We start from the raw sequence: 20,987 nt of genomic DNA on the forward strand, positions 1-20,987 counted from the left end.
ATAAACAGTCTTAAAAATTAATATTTATTTTTGTAATAATTTTAATATTTTGTGTTAATGCTCTTTTGGGTTTTATTGTTGTTTTTTTAAAGAAACTGTAATAAATTGAAGGTACTTTATACTTCTAGTCAAGGTTGTAGATTTCGAGATTTGTCATTTTTTGAAAAGAATAACATTTATTACAAACTTTCTCTATAATATAATTAATGTCATTAAATGCTTTGTAAGTGTATTGTGCTTTGATGCAATTATTAACACTGTTAATCCTTAAATACTCGCGTATAATGGAATTTTTCTCGAGAATACTTAACATTAAATCCCTATTAGAAGAGTTACGAGAAAATTTAACTATGTATTAATTCCTTTTATTTTTATTTAGGTTTATTTTTATAAAAATGAAAAGTATAAGTGGGTGCAAATAAAAAACTCATTAAGGTCAAATTGATACAAAATTTGACGATTGTTTAATTTCAATGAAAGAAAGAAAAAAATTTAAATACAATTATATATAAAACGAAAATTAAGAATATAATTGTAACAATTTTATTTTTAAACGCATTTTATTGAAAAAATTTGGATTTTTATGTTATGATCACCCTCTGAAATGTTATCCACCTGTTATTTGCATTTGATTCGTCTGAGAGTTGTCGTTTGACAATTAAATTGAACGTAATATGCGTCTACGATAACATCATTCCATGATGATGGAGAACTTTTTTTACGCACGGCAATTCTGATTAGAAAAATGTGTAGGGTGGATGACTAGACTTTAGTAACTAGAGGATCAAATTTAACTATATGTAGACGATTCTTGTTTTAAATGAGAGATTTAACAGAATAAAAGATACAGGATTATTTTTGCTTTAATAAATATCTTGTTATATTTTACAAAAATTTACTTTTAAAACTTTTAGAAACTTATTACAAACAATACGTATGAATATATTGATAAAGTTATTAGTATGTTTGTATACATTTATTTATTTTATTAGCTATGTGCAGAGTATCAGATATAATTTAATATTTTTTACACGTATTAATATTGTCGGTATTAATGATTTTTTTAAACAACTTATTAATGGCTTTTAAACAACTTTTGCTACATTTTTTTAGAGAACTTGATCTTTAGAAGATCAATAAAAGTTTCATTAATTTACTTGGTATTAAACGGAGAAAAAACTTATGATTTTATGTGTACTTTTGAAGTTTATCTCGTGAAGATAAATTACGAATCGCTAATCGTAACTAAAAGCTACTTTAATATTTTTGTCAATGGAAAGTTATTGCGTTACATAAATGGAAGCATTTTCTGGAAGATAAGAATTTGGGACGCCCCATACAATTTTCACGGACTTTCTATCAACTGTAGAAAGCGCGGAGTAAATAGAATTCCGTTTATTCAATGCCTGGAAAACGCTTTCGATTTCTATCAGATTATTCAAAGGTCGACATGCGTTTCATTATGGAATAATGTTTTGTTTTTTTTTTCCTTTTTTCCGTATGGGTACACACACATACGCGCGCGCGCGTGCGAGAGAGAGAGAGAGAGAGTGAGAGAAAGAGTTTCTTTCTCAAATTCGGTAAATTTTAGAAAATTTTTTGACTGGCAAAATTGAAATAAATTCATCCTATAGTAGGTAATTCCGGTATTTATGCTGCGTGGGATTTACACCACAGAAGTCAGAAAAAATAGAAAGAGTGAAAATTTCACAACTACCTAGTTATGTCTTTATGTTATGTTATACATTATTGTATTGTGATTTTAGTTAATTAGTATTAATATTAATGAAATGTTGAATCGATATTTTAAATAATAAGTAACGTGTATTGTATTGCAATTTATATAAATGACGATTGTAGGGAGTGATAGATTTAATGGTTGTTTTACAAGACATACATAAATATAAAAGAATAGTAAAGGATGGAATATTATAAAATACAAATGCTTAATTCTTACACTTTTTGTTTAGCTTGATATTTTACATACATCTCACCTATTTTGAATATACGACATTTTTAGTGAGCAGCATTAATGCTGTCGCATACACTGAGAAAAAAAAATGTTAATTTGGCTTTTTCTTAACCTTATTAAATTTCTTCAATTCAACTACTTATGTATTTCAGTCAATATATAAACAATTAAATTAAAGTTCAAGTATTTCATGTATTGAAGTTAAATGCATAAATACTTGAACTGAAGAAATTTAACCAAGTTGAAAAATTTAGTCAAATTAACATTTTTTTCTCAGTGTAGACACATTAGGCCTGTTTTTTTTTGACGCACTACAGCAATAAGTTAGAGTAAGATAAATATACATATATTTGTCTCACTCTAACTTATTGCACCAGTATAATAGTGCAGCGAAAAAGAACAGGCCTTTTGTAATTGAGAGGTAACACATGCACTGCGCACAGCACACATAAAGTGTATTTTTACACTATTATTATCTGCAAGTATTAACATCTTTAATATTGCATTATTATTATTTGGTATATTTTTTTTATTTCCTAATAAACTTTTTAAGCATTTTTTATAAATTATTGTGTCATTTTATGTTTTATTAAAGTATTTTTCGCGCCATATATTTCACACATTAGTGGTCATATATTATACCTTTATAGAATATATTTAAAAATATGTAAGAGTGTTTAAAGTTTTTTTTATATAAGAAAAGAAATATTTGGCGTTTATTATAAAGTTATTTATTATAAGGTAAATTTCTAATATTTGTAGTAATAAATAGGGTGACGTTTTTATTCGTATAGTTTATTTTTCTGAAATATAATAAATAATACTTGATAAATTAGTTTTTGTTAAGTGCGGCATATATACCGGAGTTTCTCTCTCTCTCTCTCTCTCTCTCTCTCTCTCTCTCTCTCTATATATATATATATATATATATATATATATATATATATATATATATATTTGTGTGTGTGTGTGTGTATTAAAATATATTTATAATATAAATATTATGTGTATATATATATATATATATATTTAAATATATTTTTACACACACGCAATATTGCATTCAAACTAGACTGAAAGACTATGGCGTTCGCGTGCATTTAATTTCTAAAGGAGCTGACGTTGAAGAGGCGACGGTTCTCTCTAATCAAGGATAATCAACGGGCCCGCCGCGATGACGTGCCCGTGAGACGCGCTTTATTTCCGCGCTCTCGCACTTCGAAACCCTTTTTCGTTTCGCGCGCGCGGCGCCCATTTCTCGTTCATCTGCCTACCTTAATTTAAATCGGTTTATCGATTTTCTGTCTCTCTCTCTCTCTTTCACACACACACACACACACACACACACACACACACACACACACACACACACACACACACACACACACACACACACACCCCATGTCGACCGCGCGCACTTTCGTTTTGTGTATGTAGCACCACTGAATTTCATTAGGTACGACTATTATACTCTTGCCACACACGTGTGTAGACCTCACAGGGTTTACGAACATTCAATTAGGATTTCTCGTTAGATCTCTCGTGTGGGGTGTCTCAATACTCTGCCTTTGATCTTAATGAAGGAGTTTGGAGTCAATTGTAACTCCTTGGTAAATATTTTTTAGCGAAACCATAATAAATATTTTTTTAACATAATTGTAACGCTAAATTAAATTTCAAATTAAAAAATCTAAAAGTTTAGATAGAAATTTAAATAGTTTTATAGCACTTTACCGTACTTTATAATTAAATTAAAAATTGAAGACATAAGTTTCGACTTAATTTTAATTAAAAAAAGAATCGATTTTGAATAAACTGAAAACTGTTATTAAAATTAGATGCAGAAACTTGTGTGTATTTTGCACAGATTATTATTAGAAAATTGTAATTTTTTATTAATAATAGGTGCTGTCAGATATTAAAAAAAAGAAATCTAAAAATATTTTTTTAATATGTTGATTTTAACAAAATATCCAAGAAGATAATTTAATGTACTATTTTGACTTGTACAATGTTATCATACAAATACAACGCATTTGCGTTGTCAACAACAATCCTTTTGCAAATATTGAATTAGTCCATTATTGGCGGTTATTGTTTCGTAAACGATAATAAAGGATTAACGCTAGAAATTTTATTTTTAACGCATTTTTTTGTCGTTCGTGTATGTATGTATCATTGAGAGGAAGTACGGTCGGCCATTCTGCATGCTAAAAACTCTGCAAGTTGCATGCAAAGAGACATTGAAAAAGTGTTGGCTCATGCATTTGACTTGACTCACTATCAAGCTCCGCCTATGTATAAATTTATGTTGCAAACACGTCTCTATAACTTTATGATTGCACGATTTTGAGAGATGCGACTCTTCTGTCTCTCGGAGAAGGTCACATCAGTAGAAGTAACTTCATAGAGTACAAAAACTTTTAGTGTATTTAAAATACAGTTTATATTTAGAATTTATTTCTACATCTCTATTTTTATCTATTTTTTCTATTTATTTTAAGTATTTTGTTGCAGGATAAAATTCTCTAATAAAATTCAGCATTATATAAATGATTTAGTTTATTGATACAAATGTCATTTTATTTTAGAAAGCTTTTGAGAAACTGTTATATAATTTTGTCTGAATTACCATTTTGAAGTTAAGTAACGATTTTTGTTTCATATAGCCCTTTCAAAATTAGTCCAGAAAGAACTTTTAATTTTTGTATGAAAATGTATGTATTTTTTATTTTTACTCCATTTTATGAGTATTTGACGAGATACGCAGATCAAGAGATAAAATTTGCAAGGGTGTTGATTTTTTGTGAAAAGTCCTAGCTTTCATCTTTAAAATGGGTCCAGAAGGAAATTATTGTCTTTATTTATTTTTCTTTTTTTTGATGTGATTTTTTTGAAGAACCGGGACATAATGCTTCACCAGACACGAAAGGGATTTAAAATCGTACTTTTGATACACGGCGCGGCTCCGACCCGCGGTTTAATTAGCACAAGTGATACATGTCCCGTGGCATTTTATCATTTTTTTTTCTCGACATTAAACAGTTCTGAGGTCCGTCCTCGTTGCGACGTATAGTTGTAGCAACAAACTGGCGTAATCTAACTTGTCACTATTGACGCATGACATCTTTGAGAGCCATTTAGCTCCGTCAATTGACTCTAATATCCGTCGAGAACGTAAACGTATGCTTCTACCACATCTGCTCTTCAGCATTTTACTTTCCTTGACTTTTCCTCTACTATGTTTATATGTTTCGCTGGCTATGTTCGTTCGGCATGCTCGTGCATATTTATCAGTTTCGTGCAAACGTTAACACATGTATAGATTTTCTCCCCCGTCTCTTTTACGACCGCGGAGCGTCTCGGTTCCTTCTCTCGCGGGCGATATACACGTGACGACTGGAATAAAAGGAGGCAAGAGAGGGTGGGATAGGTTGCCAATATATGAATATCTCTTTTCACGAAAATCGAAGGGAAAGTACAATAATTGTGAAGTGGATTAAATATATAAATACGTTAAATAAATCGCGAGTACGCGCGATATGCAATATTAATGTCAAAGCCGTACAAACGCACGGGCGAAATTATGTAAATAGTATTATGTTACATCATGTACTACGTGGAGCCGTAGTGCGACTATTTTACGAACGTCACGTCTCGTGCATTATGTAACGTTACAGTTCGGCTTCCATTGATACATATATTCTTTATGACGCCACGGTTCACAAAGTGACCGATTGTATAACGATAAATAAATCCGCGGCAAACAAAAATAAATAAACCGCCGGCGCACGAGTTTGTCGAATCGTTAACTAATACAGCCAATTTATTCGTCCGTGCTTGTAGGTCAAGCGAATACATAGAAAGAGAGAGAGAGAGAGTGAGAGAGGGGTGGGTGGGTGGGGGAGAGCATGTGCCGTATCGTCGCTGTCGGACGACCGTCCTTTCGGCCGCGGATTCGTTGGCCTGTCGCTTTTCCGCTTTTCCGTTAACCGAAAATTGAAGATGAAATCGAATATAGCGCGCCGATGAACATGTCAATAACAAAATTGTCGTGGCTCTCGAATCTTTAATACAGTGCGGGCGCTTCTAATTTGAGTATTAATTCGAAGTAAAATATTGCGATGCAAAAATCCTGAAAACTTTGTGCTCGTTACTTATTTAACTTACACCACTCAGAAATACTGCAGAAACATGGCATATTTTTTTACAAGATTGCAACATTGCAAAAATGTTACCAAATGTTGCTGTAACGTAGAATGTCCACTTTTAGAAATATTACAATGCATTGTTACGTCAATATTACAATATAATACATATTTGATATAATACTTTATGTAATAATTAGGGTGGTTTCGATTTGTACAGTCTGTGGGATACACGTGTACAAAAATTAAGAGAGTAATTATGTAATTTATGTAACATGTAGAAGAGAAGGTAATATTATGCATTTTGTAGGTATTATAGTGTTGTCATATAATGTTGTTATTAAGTGAGGATTTCTAGTGATTACTTACAGAATAAATTATTTGTTTAGTAGCCCGCAAATTATACAGTGACGCTAATATGCCAATATTCAACAATCGACATTTGTTGTAAGATACTTTTACTTTTAAGAATTTGGAACTTTTTCATAGTATATTTTAGTTGAATTATATATATTCTCTCAATTTTTAAACTTGGAATATTATCATACGATATGTACATTTAAATGATTTTTTGTTATTTGACAAAGTTTTATTCGCAGCTGTGCACATTTTGAGTTACAAAATTAAATAATAGCGTATAAAGTTTTGCTAATGTAGCCTAATCGTGCTGACACTTCAACGGATCCAACCCGGCCTAACATGGCTTTTTCGAAGTTGTCATATCGAAATAATAATTCAATAGGTTGATTGTAATACTATAGCCAATCTATAACATTACATTATAAATATATAATTTTATAACAAAATTATTTTTATAGATTTGAAAATGAAGAACAGAAAAATCTGTTTGACAAAAAGGAGAAGCCACATTACTATTTAAGTTTTTCTTTAATTCATATACAATATCGTCATATTTTGATAAAAAAACATTCTAAATATAAGATTTTATAATTTTGTATTTAGAATCGATTAAATATATTGGCGAATGGAAATGTTAGGTTTTCAATTTAAAATATTGATTATTAACAAAGTTATTATATAAAATGTAAATAGAAAGCCATAATATTATATTCTATTATTATATAAAATACATACTATAATATACATTTATCAATTAATATATTAATAACGCAAAATTGCAAATTTATATTTATACACTATTACTATTTTCTCTCTTAATTTTTGCCATTTGTATACACACCCTTACAGATTATTCGTAATTTAAATAACGTTGAAATTTTTAGAGTGCCTTTAAATATATTTTTAATCACAAGATTTAATATTAAAACATTGCTATAAAACTTTAAATTTGAATTGTATTTTTGTTAAAAATATTTTCTAATTATGTGACTAGTCACGATTATACTTGTGTTTTAAATACGTTACAAGACGTTTGAATATGAATTTGATTTTATGTTAAATGTGTATTACGTAAAATCATAACTTACTTTCACAATATTTTATGTTACTGCAACATTATTAACATCATTTCTACACTAAGAAAAAAAAATTGTTAATTTGATTAAATTTTTTAACTTGATTAAATTTCTTCAATTCAAGTATTAATGCATTTAACTTAAATACATAAAAATTTGAATTTTAATTTAGGTCTTTATATATTTCATTGAAATACATAAATACTTGAATTGAAGGAATTTAATCAAGTTAAAAAATTTAGTCAAATTATTATAAAAAATTTTTTTTCTCGGTGTATACATATACATATATTTGAACAACGATTCTAAAATATTACATTACGAATATTCAAGATTGCAATGTAGCTGCAACGTCGTGCGAGCATCAGCAAAATTTTGAAAGCGGTCATTTACGATTCATCGACGATATTTTCACAAACATGCTTCGCAACAGCGGCTCCTGTCCGTGTTCTTGTTTACGACGCGAATAGGATGCGACGCGTCGCGTTGGACGTCGCTATCGTTTCAATTCTGATGACTGCGACTTTCATAACTCGCTCGCTAGAAGAAGCTTGCTTAATTGCGAGTCACTCGACCGTAAGACCGAGTCGCGACGTTGCAAATTGCCGAGCTGTGTTGCAAGTAACACCGCGGAATGCTAACTCTTCCGCCGTCCTGCCAAAATCGCGACGGGGCTCACGAGAAGGAAAAAGGAAAATGATTCTCGAAGAGATTTTCCGATCGGACGGAACCGGGTCTTCGCCCGGAAATAAGATTTCGCCGTGAATTTGGCGCGCGCCAGTAAGACCTTGCACGCCGGCGAGTCGAGCGACTAAAATTAATTAGACACGTCGAAATAGATCACGTTCGCATTCACGCGGATCAATACGCTCTTGGAAGCGCGAGCGAGAATCGCGGGATTAACGGCTGACTCTTTCAAATTTGCATAAACGTCGAATTTCCGTAGCTTCCTTCATTTAAACGTCGAATTAAATCGCAGTATTTCGGTGTGTTCCCGCGCGCCAATCAGGAGCCCAGCGTGTCGGCCAGTGCGAACGAACGATGAAATTTTAAGGCGTTATCGATTTGTTAAAAAGAAAAAAAATTTCCTACACACTTTGCACACTTTATAATTTTGCTACAACTTTTCAATAAAACATTTTGGGATCTGTGCTTACAGAATATATTTTTTCTTTATTTATGTTCATAGAACATATTAAAATTTTGTACAGAAAAATCTGGATTATCCTATAATCTTATTTTAATATTTCAAAAATTTAGATTATTCCCAAAACAAGAACATGTTTTTTTTTGTATAAAATTTTCGTGGAATTTTAAAATGTCTACTACCGGGGAAAAACGGAAAACCCTTGAATTTTCGGAGAATTTTTTTATTTTTAAAAATCATGGATTTTCATGGAATTCAGAGAAATTTTTGGAATTCTACTTTTAAATTCTATCTCATTTTTTCTGGCAAAATTTCTTTTCTCCTTTCTTTTAATTTTTGATAACAAAATGTCGATAATCGATTAATAATAAATATAGTATACATCTATTTACATACATTCTCGTGTGATTCGCGAGTTTTTAAGAGAAAAACTATAAAGTGCTCGTCAAACTTGATCGGGGTCGATAGTGTAGAATCATTCGTACACATTATTAACAAGATTTCGTACCTATTTTTTTTTATAGATTTGGAAATCTTTTTCCAGAATTAAAATGCACGTATTAATATCAGTCTGTGAATTGGATTTTATACCGAGAATGAATAATTTTTTTAGACTGCCCCTTTTTATAATCGTGTATCTAAATTTGCAACTATAAAAAGTTGAAGCGCTAATCTTTTTTTCGTATATGTACATATTTTCGTATCTATTTATTCATATATGTTATTGCTAGAGGAATACGGTTTTATTTTATACATATATATAACGTAGATTTTGTATATTAACTATATAAAATAAATATTGCAAATATAAGCAAGTGGCGAAGTTTCTATATACGAAAAATAAAAACCTTCGTTTTTTGTATAAACTCATTTTCTTTTAAATTTTGATGCGTGCTTTAATTCTGTAAAAGACTCTTGCAATTCTACGAAGCCAATTAAAAAATTAGTTTATTTGAAAAATGTCGATAACCGTCCATTTTTTACTTCAGAATCCGGAATTTCGTACAAAATTCTTGAAAAAACCGGCGCAATATTCTCAGGGAATCTTTTAACAAAATTTGAGCGTACATCCTGAATTCTTATTGAGGGAGGGCTTTTGTTTTTTCCACGCGGAGAAACTCCTCCGCAAGACCGTCGCGCGATGGATATCGCTTCGTTTCGCCGAAGAGAACTCGCGCGTTGGCCGAGACTCTCGTTCCGCGGTGCCGGGTACATGACTCATCTCGTGTGTGCGGCCAGTATCGGCGCTTATAATCGAGTTATCGCTCGACAAAGAAAGAGAGAAAGAGAGAACGGCGTATCTCGCGGGGATTTATTACGTATTTTCCGCTCGCGTTTCCTCTGCGTGGTGCGCGGGGACTTCCCTCTCCCTCTCTTCCTTTTCTCTCCCTGGCGTATCTCTCGCTACACGCTCATAATTTCTCCTCGTATGCAGGGATTGCCCCGGGGTCGGCACGTCCTCCGGGCCGGCCGGCAAGGAGGTTTCCTATCACGGGAACGTGGGTGGAAGCAGCGTGGGATATAAGCCGCCACCGCAGCACAGCCCGCAGACGAGGGGCCCGCCGCCGCACTTCCCCCAGGAATCGGTAGGCCCGCCGGCCAATTCACCGCCGTTGCACATCAATATCTGCGGACAGGTGAACGCCCCCCACCCTTCTATCTCTCCCCCTTCCGAGAAGGTTCGTTTAATTGCAATGATTACTGTGATTTCAGGAGAATACGATGCGTGGCCCTATATTGAACATGAGTCCCGGCCTCGGAGCCAGCGGAGTAGACATGGAATACCGCAGGAACTCTCAAGGTACCCCGATTGGAGTTTTTAGTCCGGAAAAATTCTCATATAAATTTAAAAAAAAAACGGTTCTTTCCTGTTTTTTTTCTTTGCCATATTTTTTCAGTTCTTATTTCTTTAAAGATGTCATCATCTTTATTGTTTCCTACGTCAATGATTAAAAAATTTTGTTTACACTTAAAAGCTGTAATAAGTTAATAATTTATCAGTTGAGTCCACAATCATGTTTTTTCATATTTTTCGGAAAAATTGAAAACATCGATTTTTTCCCCTTAATTTTATTTTTTTAGAAAATTAAAAATATTAGTACCTTATTATTACAATCCTTTTTTTTAAAGAGGAGTTTTCGGAAATAACCTGATTTTTCTTTGATTTTATTTTTACTGGAAAATAAAAAGTACTATAGACGATATTTCTTTCTTTACTGTTGCTTATGTAAATTGCGCATATTTATCTTGTTATTATTATATTGTTGTTATTATCATTATTATTAACATTGTAGCAGTAATAACTATAAGAATGAAGTTTTAACTATTATTAATTATTTTAACATTTAATTAGATAGTTACAAATACCGAGTACTTTTCTCTCGTTTGTCTGCAAGGGAAGTTCATTGAGCCTGCATGCAATTTTTTTTACTTTTTCTTTCTCGTCGCGCCGGTTTAATTCAGTAAAAGTAGCCCTTGGAAATAGTCGTTTGTGATTGGATGTCGCAAGAAAGTTACATAAACTTCTGCTTTCAGCCACAAACCAGCTACCTCTGAGCCCTGTGCAGATTCAACCGTCGCCGCCTTACTACAGGCAGCCTAATCAGGACGATGGCAGAAAAGTGAGTGACTATCTTGTTTGTACGACTATAGGTTCAATTGCTTACACTTTGGATTTATCAACAACATTATTAACCAACAGCGAGATCGCAATTGACGACAGTAGAATTGATGAACTATAAAACTCTTTGATTTGATTAAAGACCTTTTGTGGCTCTACGATTCTAGCTAAAAGTTATATTTAAAAAACTGTAGGCTTTTTAGGTTTACTTTTTTTTCGACTCAACGACAAAAAAATCTTGATCGTGAAAACACGAATTTTGACCCTAAAACTAGCTGCAAAGAAGGAACAATGAAAATTTTGGCTTATGCGAAAATGATTCTATTTTGCTACAGTTTGAGATAAATAATTTTTAAACGAGCAAATGGATTCACATGAACTTTTGTATGAATATTATAGTTTTATTAGTACAAAATTTGATATAATTTGTAATGCTACTTTTTTATTCAATTTGTTAATGACATAGATTTTCAAACATAATAATAGAATAAATGTAAATTTTTTTGCTAATATCTTGAAATGTGACGCATGCGTTCGTAAAACTCTTTTTTTTTTACATAATGTAAGGACTTAACTAAATATTAAAATAAATTTATGATTAATATAGGCATTTCTACATAATTTTTTTCAAATTTTTTGATTATATAGTTTTATTAATTATTTTCTAAAATAGCTAAATTAAATGGGAAGAAGAGTTTTAAGTTATTTAATTACAAACAAAACATAAGAAATTTGACAAATTACATTTATTAGAAAGAATAAATTTACGGGATGTTTTGAAATATTTTATTTTATATATAAAATATTTGAAATATTTAAAATAAAAAAAATAAGGTTTTATTATTTTTATGTAAGAGTATAAAGTGTTTATAAATGATACAATCCTTTTTAAATATGACGTATTACTAAAAATAATGCCAATGTTTGTTATATTTAAATCTTTATAAATAATTTTTTTAATTTTTTAATATCGCTTTTATTCACTAAATTTTATTTATTATTATTTTGAAGATTGTAATGTCAAAAATTCCTGTGTTAAAAGATATGAATAAAAGATCATGAATTCTACTTTTTAAAGTGCAGAATCTTCTTAAATAAATTGTACAACATACATTTAATAGTCTTTGATAGTCCAAAAATAGGCTTGCGGTTTTTCTAATGGATTACAATATTTTTCTTTTTTCTAATGACAGACTTGTGTGTTTTGTTGTTCTTAGCAAAATATGTCGAAAAAAACATCGTTTTACTTTGCAACAAACTTGGCGTTTAAGTGCAAATACTTTAACTGCTTTATTAATTAAGACGACCAGTACAAGCTTTTGAATATTACAAACAGAGAGAGAAAGAGAGAAGCGAGGAATGGAGAGAGAGCTTTTCTCCAAAATGGCACATATACTCGAAATGAAAGCGAGCTAGGAAGAATAAACAATATAAAGAGAGCGCGATATATTTTTTCAGAGCGAATCGCCGTCGAGGAAGCGTCGCCGAATATCTCGCAACGGTGCCGTGTCCGGGATAGAGGTTCGGGAAACGACGCCGCCGGCACCGACGCCACCCCTGCACACAACCCCGCCGCCTTGGGAATTTGGGGGCGCGCCACAACGGCGCTCACCCCGCAATCACTTACCCACCCGCGGCAGTCCGACGGTCAGGAATCGTTATCAACGGTACACGGAATCGTTTGGGCTGTCTTATCCGTTCCTGCCGGGTCACAATCCCCATCCACAGAGCATTCACAATTCCCATCATGGCCTTCACAACTCGCATCACAATATCCACGGCTCTCACCCTCACGGTCTGCACAACTCGCACCATAATATCCACAATGCGCACCAGGCGCATCCCCATCCGCATCCGGCGGCTGGTGGTACGGGGCACCATCCCACGCAAGGAGCGAATGCGCCCGTGGTCGTCGACGTTGGTCAAGTCGGCGTGTCCGGCCTAGGAGTCGCCGTTGGCGGAGAGCCGTTGTGGCATCCGCAGGCAACCGGCTACAGGATTCCGTGTCAGCTTCACAGCCTCTACACGCCTCATGGAACGCATCCGTTTGGACATTCGTGCCAGGTATATCAGCTTGTCTATTGTGAATGATCAAACGAATGTGATCCTCATTTTGAGGGGATTCTAAAGTTGTCTGTTTCACTGACACTTTTTTAAGAAACTGATTTTTAATTGGCTTTATAGAATTACAAAACTTTTACAGAATTAAAGTACGCATCAAAATCTAGAGGAAAAAGTTCATGTCGAGTTCATGTCAAAAACCAAAAAATTTATTTTTGGTGCGTGGAACTGTTTGTTTAAGTATACAAAATCTACGATATATATGTATAAAATAAAATCTTATTTTTCTAGGGATAACATATACAAACAATATCGTGGAATTTGAACCAACATAAGATTAAAAGCTTAGAAAAAAAGATTGGTTTTATGTACATTTTATAATTGCAAATTCAGATATAGGATAATAAAAGAGCAGTCTGCAAAAAATTTTTTATTTTTGATATAAAGTCCAATTTATATGCTGATATTAATACGAGTATTTTAATTTTGGAAAAGAATTTTTAAATCTAAAAGAAATACATGCGAAATCTTGTTAATAATGTATACGAATGACTCTACATTATCGATCCCGATCAAGTTTGACAAGCACTTTAACATCCTCTTAAATCAGTTGCTAACTGCATTTCATTGTATTTTTGATCAGTCACTTTTATCGGATAAATCCTAAAGAGGGTCCGCAAAGTAAGTGGATTTTTTGCCCGTATTTCGGCTTTTACTTTTGGAATCGATTTTTACGTCAAATGATAGCTTATGATTAGACATTATTTAAAAAAAGTTTTACGTTGAGCATACGTCTGGTTTCTGAGATATAGAGGTGAGATCAAATTGAGAACTACCTATCAGGATCCTATCAAATTGAAATAAAAATCGTATTGTAAGATTTAATAATAATATCAAGAGTGGCTCAGTGGTAGAGTGCCGAATCGTGGATTCAGAGGTCCTGGGTTCGATTTAATATAATAATGGTGTACAAATTTTCAACCCTGCAATTTGCAACGTGTCCATAACCATTCGAAAAGTACGGATTCAGAACAATTAATCTTGCCTTTACTAGCTGGATCTTGGTCATATCTTGCCTTTACTGACTGGATAGTGTTTTGTCTTACTTTCACTGGTTAGATTCTGAGATTGATACCTAATCAGCTATCATTTATCATAAGTACTTTTTGCGTCGCACTCCTAAGATTTGAGAAATCTTAGGACGTATGATATACATATAACTGAAACCAAGTTCCTCTATTGATTACGGATGGTTTTTAGAGGATGGAAGTCTAGACTGAGGATAATCAGCAAACTTAAATAACCTTTCTGAAGAATATCTGAGTACATTTTTGCATTTAAAAAAATCTCAGAAGACTCATTACTCGTATAACTGGAACTTAGTGCCTTTATTAATTAGGGGTGGTTTTTTTGGAGTTGAAAGTCTTATATAAAGGTGATCAGCAAACTTAGGTAACGTTCCTGTACAATCCTCAGATGCATTTTTGCTTGTTGACACTCAAATACCAAGAAGCTTGTGCCGATTTTGATGAGAGGTGAGCTTTGGGGTTGAAAGTCGAATATGAGGATGATTGGCTAACTTATATTGCTTTCATGAAAGAAATCTGTATGTATTTTGGCGACTTAAGAAATCCTGAATGGATTGCTTCTTGTACAGCTAGAGTTTAGCGTCACAATGTGATAATAATGCCACAGTTTCTTAATAGGAGGTTCCAATTTTGACGCTCTTTATCTCAGAAACGAGACGTATGCTCAACGTAAAACTTTTTTTAAATAATGTCTTATTATATGCTATCATTTGAGATATGAATCGATGTTAAAATCGAGGGCCGAAAAACGGACAGTTTTTGCGGATCCTCTTTTACTATACGTATTATTTGTTTAGGTGACGCATCATCACAGTCATTATTCCGCTGCTCATCCAACACATCCGAGTCATGGAATCGTCGGTTCTTTGGTGGGTGCCGCTCCCAGAGGATACGCGCCACCAGCCGGTGGTGTCGCGGGGCTGCATACAGCGGGTCCACCGCCCGTCCATACCGATTACACCGCGCATCATCAATTATCTCAGCAGGTAAACTTGAAGCAATATGTCCTATATAGGACAGTTTTTATAGTTCACTTTTATATTTAAGATTATTTTAACAAGGGGAGATCTAGAAATGTATCTTTCAAATTTGGGAAAGTTTGATAATGAAATATAGTCCTTGAAAATAGTACGTTCAATAATTCAAATACCAATGGATCAAATTGAATTATAAGCTTTTTAAGTTTTAGAATGATTACACTTATAAGAGATATCACAACGAATAGTCAAAGAATCAGTCTAGCTGTAGTATCCAATTGCTAATTCTCTCAAACCCGACATTTTTATTAAATAGTATATATTTAAGGAATAATGCAAGTGTTTTGATTTTTTAAAATTATTTTTAAAATTTTTTAATATATATTTTTAAATAAATTAAAAAATATGTTTTGCGAAATCATAAAAAAATATTGAAGGAAAAAAGATTATTAATTGGTCTCGAATAATAAAGAAGAAAAAAAAATACTAATTTTAACCCTTTAAGTCATTAGCACCTGAATTTTATACATTATATTTTTACGACATATACCTTAATTGAAAAATCTTATAGCGTTTTCGATCGGTCTGAGTTAATCGCTCTGGAAGCGATTAATGGCGTCATAAGACCAATCACAATTTATTCTTCTGAAGAAAGGAATAATTGTAATTGGCCAGTTCTAGAGGAAAAGAACCTGAGACGGATTAACCCAGCACCGGTCGAAAACGTCATTAATTTAAAAAGAGACGAGCTGCATATCTGGAGCTCTCCTTGTAATCTCTATGATCTTGAATAATCTTAGATTTATCCAATCAATTAAATGATCATGCTATTCATAGAGGAGTTATTTGCAATGTTGAAATTTTAAGAACAATATATGCATTTTTTCTAAAAAAAAAAATTAGTACCAAATTACATTAATCATCGTGTTATATGTGAACAAGAATATAAAATTTTTTAAGAACTTGGTCATTTTAAATTTCAGTAAAATATATTTTTATTTTAATATCATAATAGTCATTTAAATTAAGAGCCCAAGCCCAATTTTATAATAATAGTATTAAAAAATTTTAATTCTTAATTTGAAAATATATTTGTTGTCCGATATTTTTTCCTTTCAAAAATTATTCTTGCAAAATGAGAATATATTTTTCTTGATAAAGCTATACAAAATTTCTTTATGTAAGCAAGTATCTGTTTAAGATTATAAAATTTTTTTAACGTTTTATATTTTTGTTTATAAATGAAACATACAATAGTTATTAATTTGATATTAATTTTATTTTAGTGTAAAAAATGTTCACATTTGGTTATCGAAATACAAATTTTTTTCTCCGTTAAACTGTAATATTTGCGTGACTGCTAATTTTTTTTTCTTATATGTTTGTATTTTTAGAGAGAAGTCGAGCTCGAACTGATAGAGTCCCATCATCATCATAGAGTGGGCGCCGCAGCTGGTGCACCATTGCCGTTACCACACTCGTACTCGCCGCCGGCTCTTACACAGGTGACGACACCGCCGCCTATATTCCTATCGGAGACCCGAAACAGTCAATTGGAGATTGTACAGAATAGAAATCGACGATTAGCAACCAATGTCCTGCGACGGCCGAGATTCGGTAGATGGAGGAACACGACTCAATTACCTATGGCTTATCCGGGATATTTACTACACTTCCTGTGCGTAAAACTTCAACGCATCATAATTGCTACGAGCATATTAAACGGGTAGTTTTAATTTATATGATATTTATATACAGGGCGATGTTCAGCAATCCACCGCTCTCCCCCTACAATCAGGCGGAATTGTCCTCACCCGATTCGGTCACGGAGAATTACGAAGCGTTGCTGTCCTTAGCCGAGAGACTGGGCGAGGCTAAGCCACGGGGTTTGACTCGTGCGGAAGTTGAACAGTTGCCCTCTTACAAATTCAATGCAGAAACACACCAGGGCGATCAGACCAATTGCGTCGTGTGTATGTGTGACTTCGAAGCCCTCCAATCTCTACGTGTTCTGCCGTGTTCTCACGAATTTCATTCTAAGTGCATCGACAAATGGCTTAAAGTGAGTTAATCAAGATTTTTCTTAATTTTCAGAGAGTATATATATATATCTAGATGGATTAACAAGGGCTTAATTTCGTGAATTTTTCGTGGAAAACGAGGGAAAGATAAAAAAGTTTTTTGTTTCATTCTAAAGATTACACTTTTTTACTATTATATTATTTAGCATTTAAATTGTGATTAAAGTCAACATAACGGCTTTTTGCTATAAATTTTTGTTCGTTTTCTGCGACAAAAAATTAAATATAATGTAAGGAATATGATGTAAAGAATACTCCGTTAAGTACTAGTTTTTAGTATCTAAAAAAGTTTAAAATTGTGCGATTAATAGAGCCGTCTTCAAGATATGTGTTTTTGAAAATGTGATTTAGGAAAACTTAAAAAATTATTTTATGTAATTTTTTAATAAAATTTGAAAGTTAAATAAGGTGAGCTAGGGCAAGTGCGGCCTCGGCTTGTATAACGTTGCAGGGAAAATGACATAGAGTGCGTTTTAATCGTATGTTGAGTAGATGCAATTGTGCAAATTTTCACCGCTAAAGCGCTCGCCATTATCAATCAGTAACCTCAGTCCAGTAGTTAACAGTAAACATTAAAAAAAACTTTGATGTCAAGTTGTGAAAGTTATGTTGTTTACGTTCGTCATTAGTTAACGTGAAAAGAATAAAACTTGTAAGTACTTTTTATAGTTACCATTATATCTGTAAATAACGAACCTATTTGTATTTTTTCTTTTCACTACATAGTAGCAGTAATAGCCGGGGTCGCACTTGCTCCAAAACCGGGGCAAGTGCGCTATCGAAATAAAAATTTCTAAAGTGTGATTGTTTCTCTTAATTTTTTTTCTAAAAATGACCTTATGTATCTATGAAATACAATTTAAATGTCATGTTGCTAAAGTTTTAATGTTGCATAAAAATTTGGAAGCTCGTGGAGAGTAAATAGAAACTTTGAATTTTCAGATATGCACTTGCCTCAGCTTACCTTATAAGAAAATATAAATATAAAAAAGTAGTATTGTTTATATAAAATAAACATGATTTTACTATTATTTATATTACTCTCTGCTTTTCCACAAAAATTCGCAATTTAACTTATTGGATCCATCTAGATCTACATGTTGTTTCCTTAGTCGAGATATGTATCTTAATTATATTTTTGTAAAAATAATTCTGTTTTACAGTCTAACCGAACATGTCCGATATGTCGCGGTGACGCAGGAGAATATTTCGGAAATGGTAGCAGCAGTTCTGACTGACGCCAAGCCGGTGATGTACACTAGCGCGAAACGTTGCAGCCATCAAGAACGTTACTACTGCGCGTTACTATGGGGATACCGGTCATCGCGTTGCTGCTATTTCACGCTAATCTGTGCCGTTAAACCACCCGCGTCATCTTGGCTAAAATACACCATGTCAGATGTTCATACATGGTGATAGTCGACAGTAAACGGTTGGTTACCTTTTGACTAACGTTGAGAATAACGACGCTGAAACAAGCTGAATATAAAGTGAATACAAATGAAATGAAATGAAATGAGAATAGTCGAACGCGAAACGTACGATTGCCGTTGCATTAGAGTGTTGCGCATAAGTGGAGATATCAAGCTCGAGGAGCAGCATCTTTTCGTCTTGTGTTTTAAGAGACACAGCGAGACGCAATAAAAGCAATTTAGTAAAACGATGAAATAGTCAAGAGATTTAACGTTCCGTTGCATTACGGCGCATTTCCTATCAAAAAGAGAGAAATAAGCGGAGACGGATATTATTTGGTTCTTGTTTATAACGCTTTAATTGATATTTTAACGCTCATTAATTATTTGTATTGCTACTTTGCATTATTGAATTTATGTACATAAGAAAATAGCTGTATACGCAAACATCGCAACTTTCTATTAACGTTCCATTTTTTTATAGTTTTTGTCTTTCAATCTGGTAATTGTATATATTTGCATATACCCTTATACATATTCGTGTGCGCGTACAAAACCAGTGTTAGTTTTGTTTGGACTTAACCAAATGTAGAACACGAGGAATTCTTTTGCAATAAAAAAAATTATCGTCAGGTAAGGGAAAAAATTGTAACTTCCTGTTATAATAAGCTCTTGTGTCTTTGTAGTATATATATATATACATATATATATACACATATATATACACATATATATATATATATATGTAGACCAGCTAATTATTTTATTATATTATAGAAATGTATGTAAGTAATACTAAATTAGTTGGCACCATAAGTGCTGTAGGTAGAGATTGTTGGATTATTGCACCAGATGCCACGTAACTATTTTATAAAATATCTGTAGATCCATGTTTAATTCGAAATTTGTTTCTCTCTCTCTTGCGGTAATTAATCATAATTACTTTTTATCTAAGTGTGCTCTATGTGTGATTGCGATCGTTATGATCGCGCAAGTTCGTAAAGTCTGATTTAAGTGATATTTATCCAAATAAATTTTCAAATAATCTTTCCAAGAAAACTTCGCAGAAGAGGATTTTGCTTTTCAACCGCAAGAGAGACGAAAACCTGGCTCTCATAACAGTCAAGTGCATCCAAAAAGAGCAAAAAAAGAAAAAAAACGTAAGAACATCGCTTCTGTTTCCTGCGTATCTACCTCTAATAGAAGAAACGAGACGATTCATATTTTTTTATAATACACATCTCATAAACAATAAACATACCTATGATAAGTAAATGGGAGAGCGACCGGTTAGGAAACGAGGTCTAGATATTTCGACACACATTCAATGAAAATAACAAATAGAACTAACTATTGTAAAAAGAACTTTTAGAAATAACCAAACGCTCTAAATATAAAATGTGAATATAATCTCACAATTGAGAAATTTGATTAGGAGATACGTTAAATTTTTCAATTGGAATTGAAAATACGTTCCGCATTATACTCTTCGTAAAAGCGGTCGTAGTGTAGACTGGATTTCGCCGAACAAGTTGTGTGCTTTTAGTTGATTATATAACGCTTCCTTATTTACGTGTACTTCTTATACCAGTGCCGGAGGATTGCGAGGATTTGTTCATTAACCTTGTTATTTTTAAGATGTTCAATTTACATTGTTAGATAGCGTATGTTGTCGGTAAGATATGAATTGTTGAAAATAGTTTTTCTTATGTTTCGAAATTAATAAAATTGAGAAATATATGAATGTGCGTCGTTTGACCGATTTATCGGCGTTTACATTATTTCTTTCTTGATACGCTCCTTTATCATCAAGCAAACTTCCGTTCCAAATTCTTACGATAAATCAAAGAGAGAGATATTCGAATATATCTATGCTGTGAAAACTCGATAGTCATTTTCAGATGTAATTTCGAGAAAATCATTACAACTCGTTGCGAAATAACACACACGAAGTAACAATTGCAAAAGGCAAAAATATAATTAACGATCTGTTCGAGTAAAAATTATGCGTCGATGGATGCGCGTGTTGTATTGCGTGTTGTATG

The 20,987-nt window shown here is 32.7% G+C and overlaps 1 protein-coding gene across 3 annotated transcripts in view; it reads left to right on the plus strand.

Moving 5' to 3' along the window:
• The window catches only part of LOC105836958 (RING finger protein 44), a 91,975-nt gene extending 71,271 nt beyond the window's left edge, over positions 1-20,704 (plus strand). For all 3 annotated transcript variants that reach the window (XM_036286409.1, XM_036286408.1, XM_036286410.1), the window contains 8 exons: positions 10,139-10,340; positions 10,417-10,504; positions 11,239-11,324; positions 12,782-13,387; positions 15,270-15,458; positions 16,844-17,127; positions 17,208-17,511; positions 18,694-20,704. In XM_036286409.1, the coding sequence (XP_036142302.1) occupies positions 10,139-10,340; positions 10,417-10,504; positions 11,239-11,324; positions 12,782-13,387; positions 15,270-15,458; positions 16,844-17,127; positions 17,208-17,511; positions 18,694-18,768 (1,834 nt within the window). In that variant the 3' untranslated portion in view covers positions 18,769-20,704. The remainder of the gene's footprint in view (positions 1-10,138; positions 10,341-10,416; positions 10,505-11,238; positions 11,325-12,781; positions 13,388-15,269; positions 15,459-16,843; positions 17,128-17,207; positions 17,512-18,693) is intronic.
• Positions 20,705-20,987: the final 283 nt, after the last annotated feature.

The sequence above is a fragment of the Monomorium pharaonis genome, chromosome 4 (assembly GCF_013373865.1).
Source record: "Monomorium pharaonis isolate MP-MQ-018 chromosome 4, ASM1337386v2, whole genome shotgun sequence".
Classification (NCBI taxonomy): Eukaryota; Metazoa; Arthropoda; class Insecta; order Hymenoptera; family Formicidae; genus Monomorium; species Monomorium pharaonis.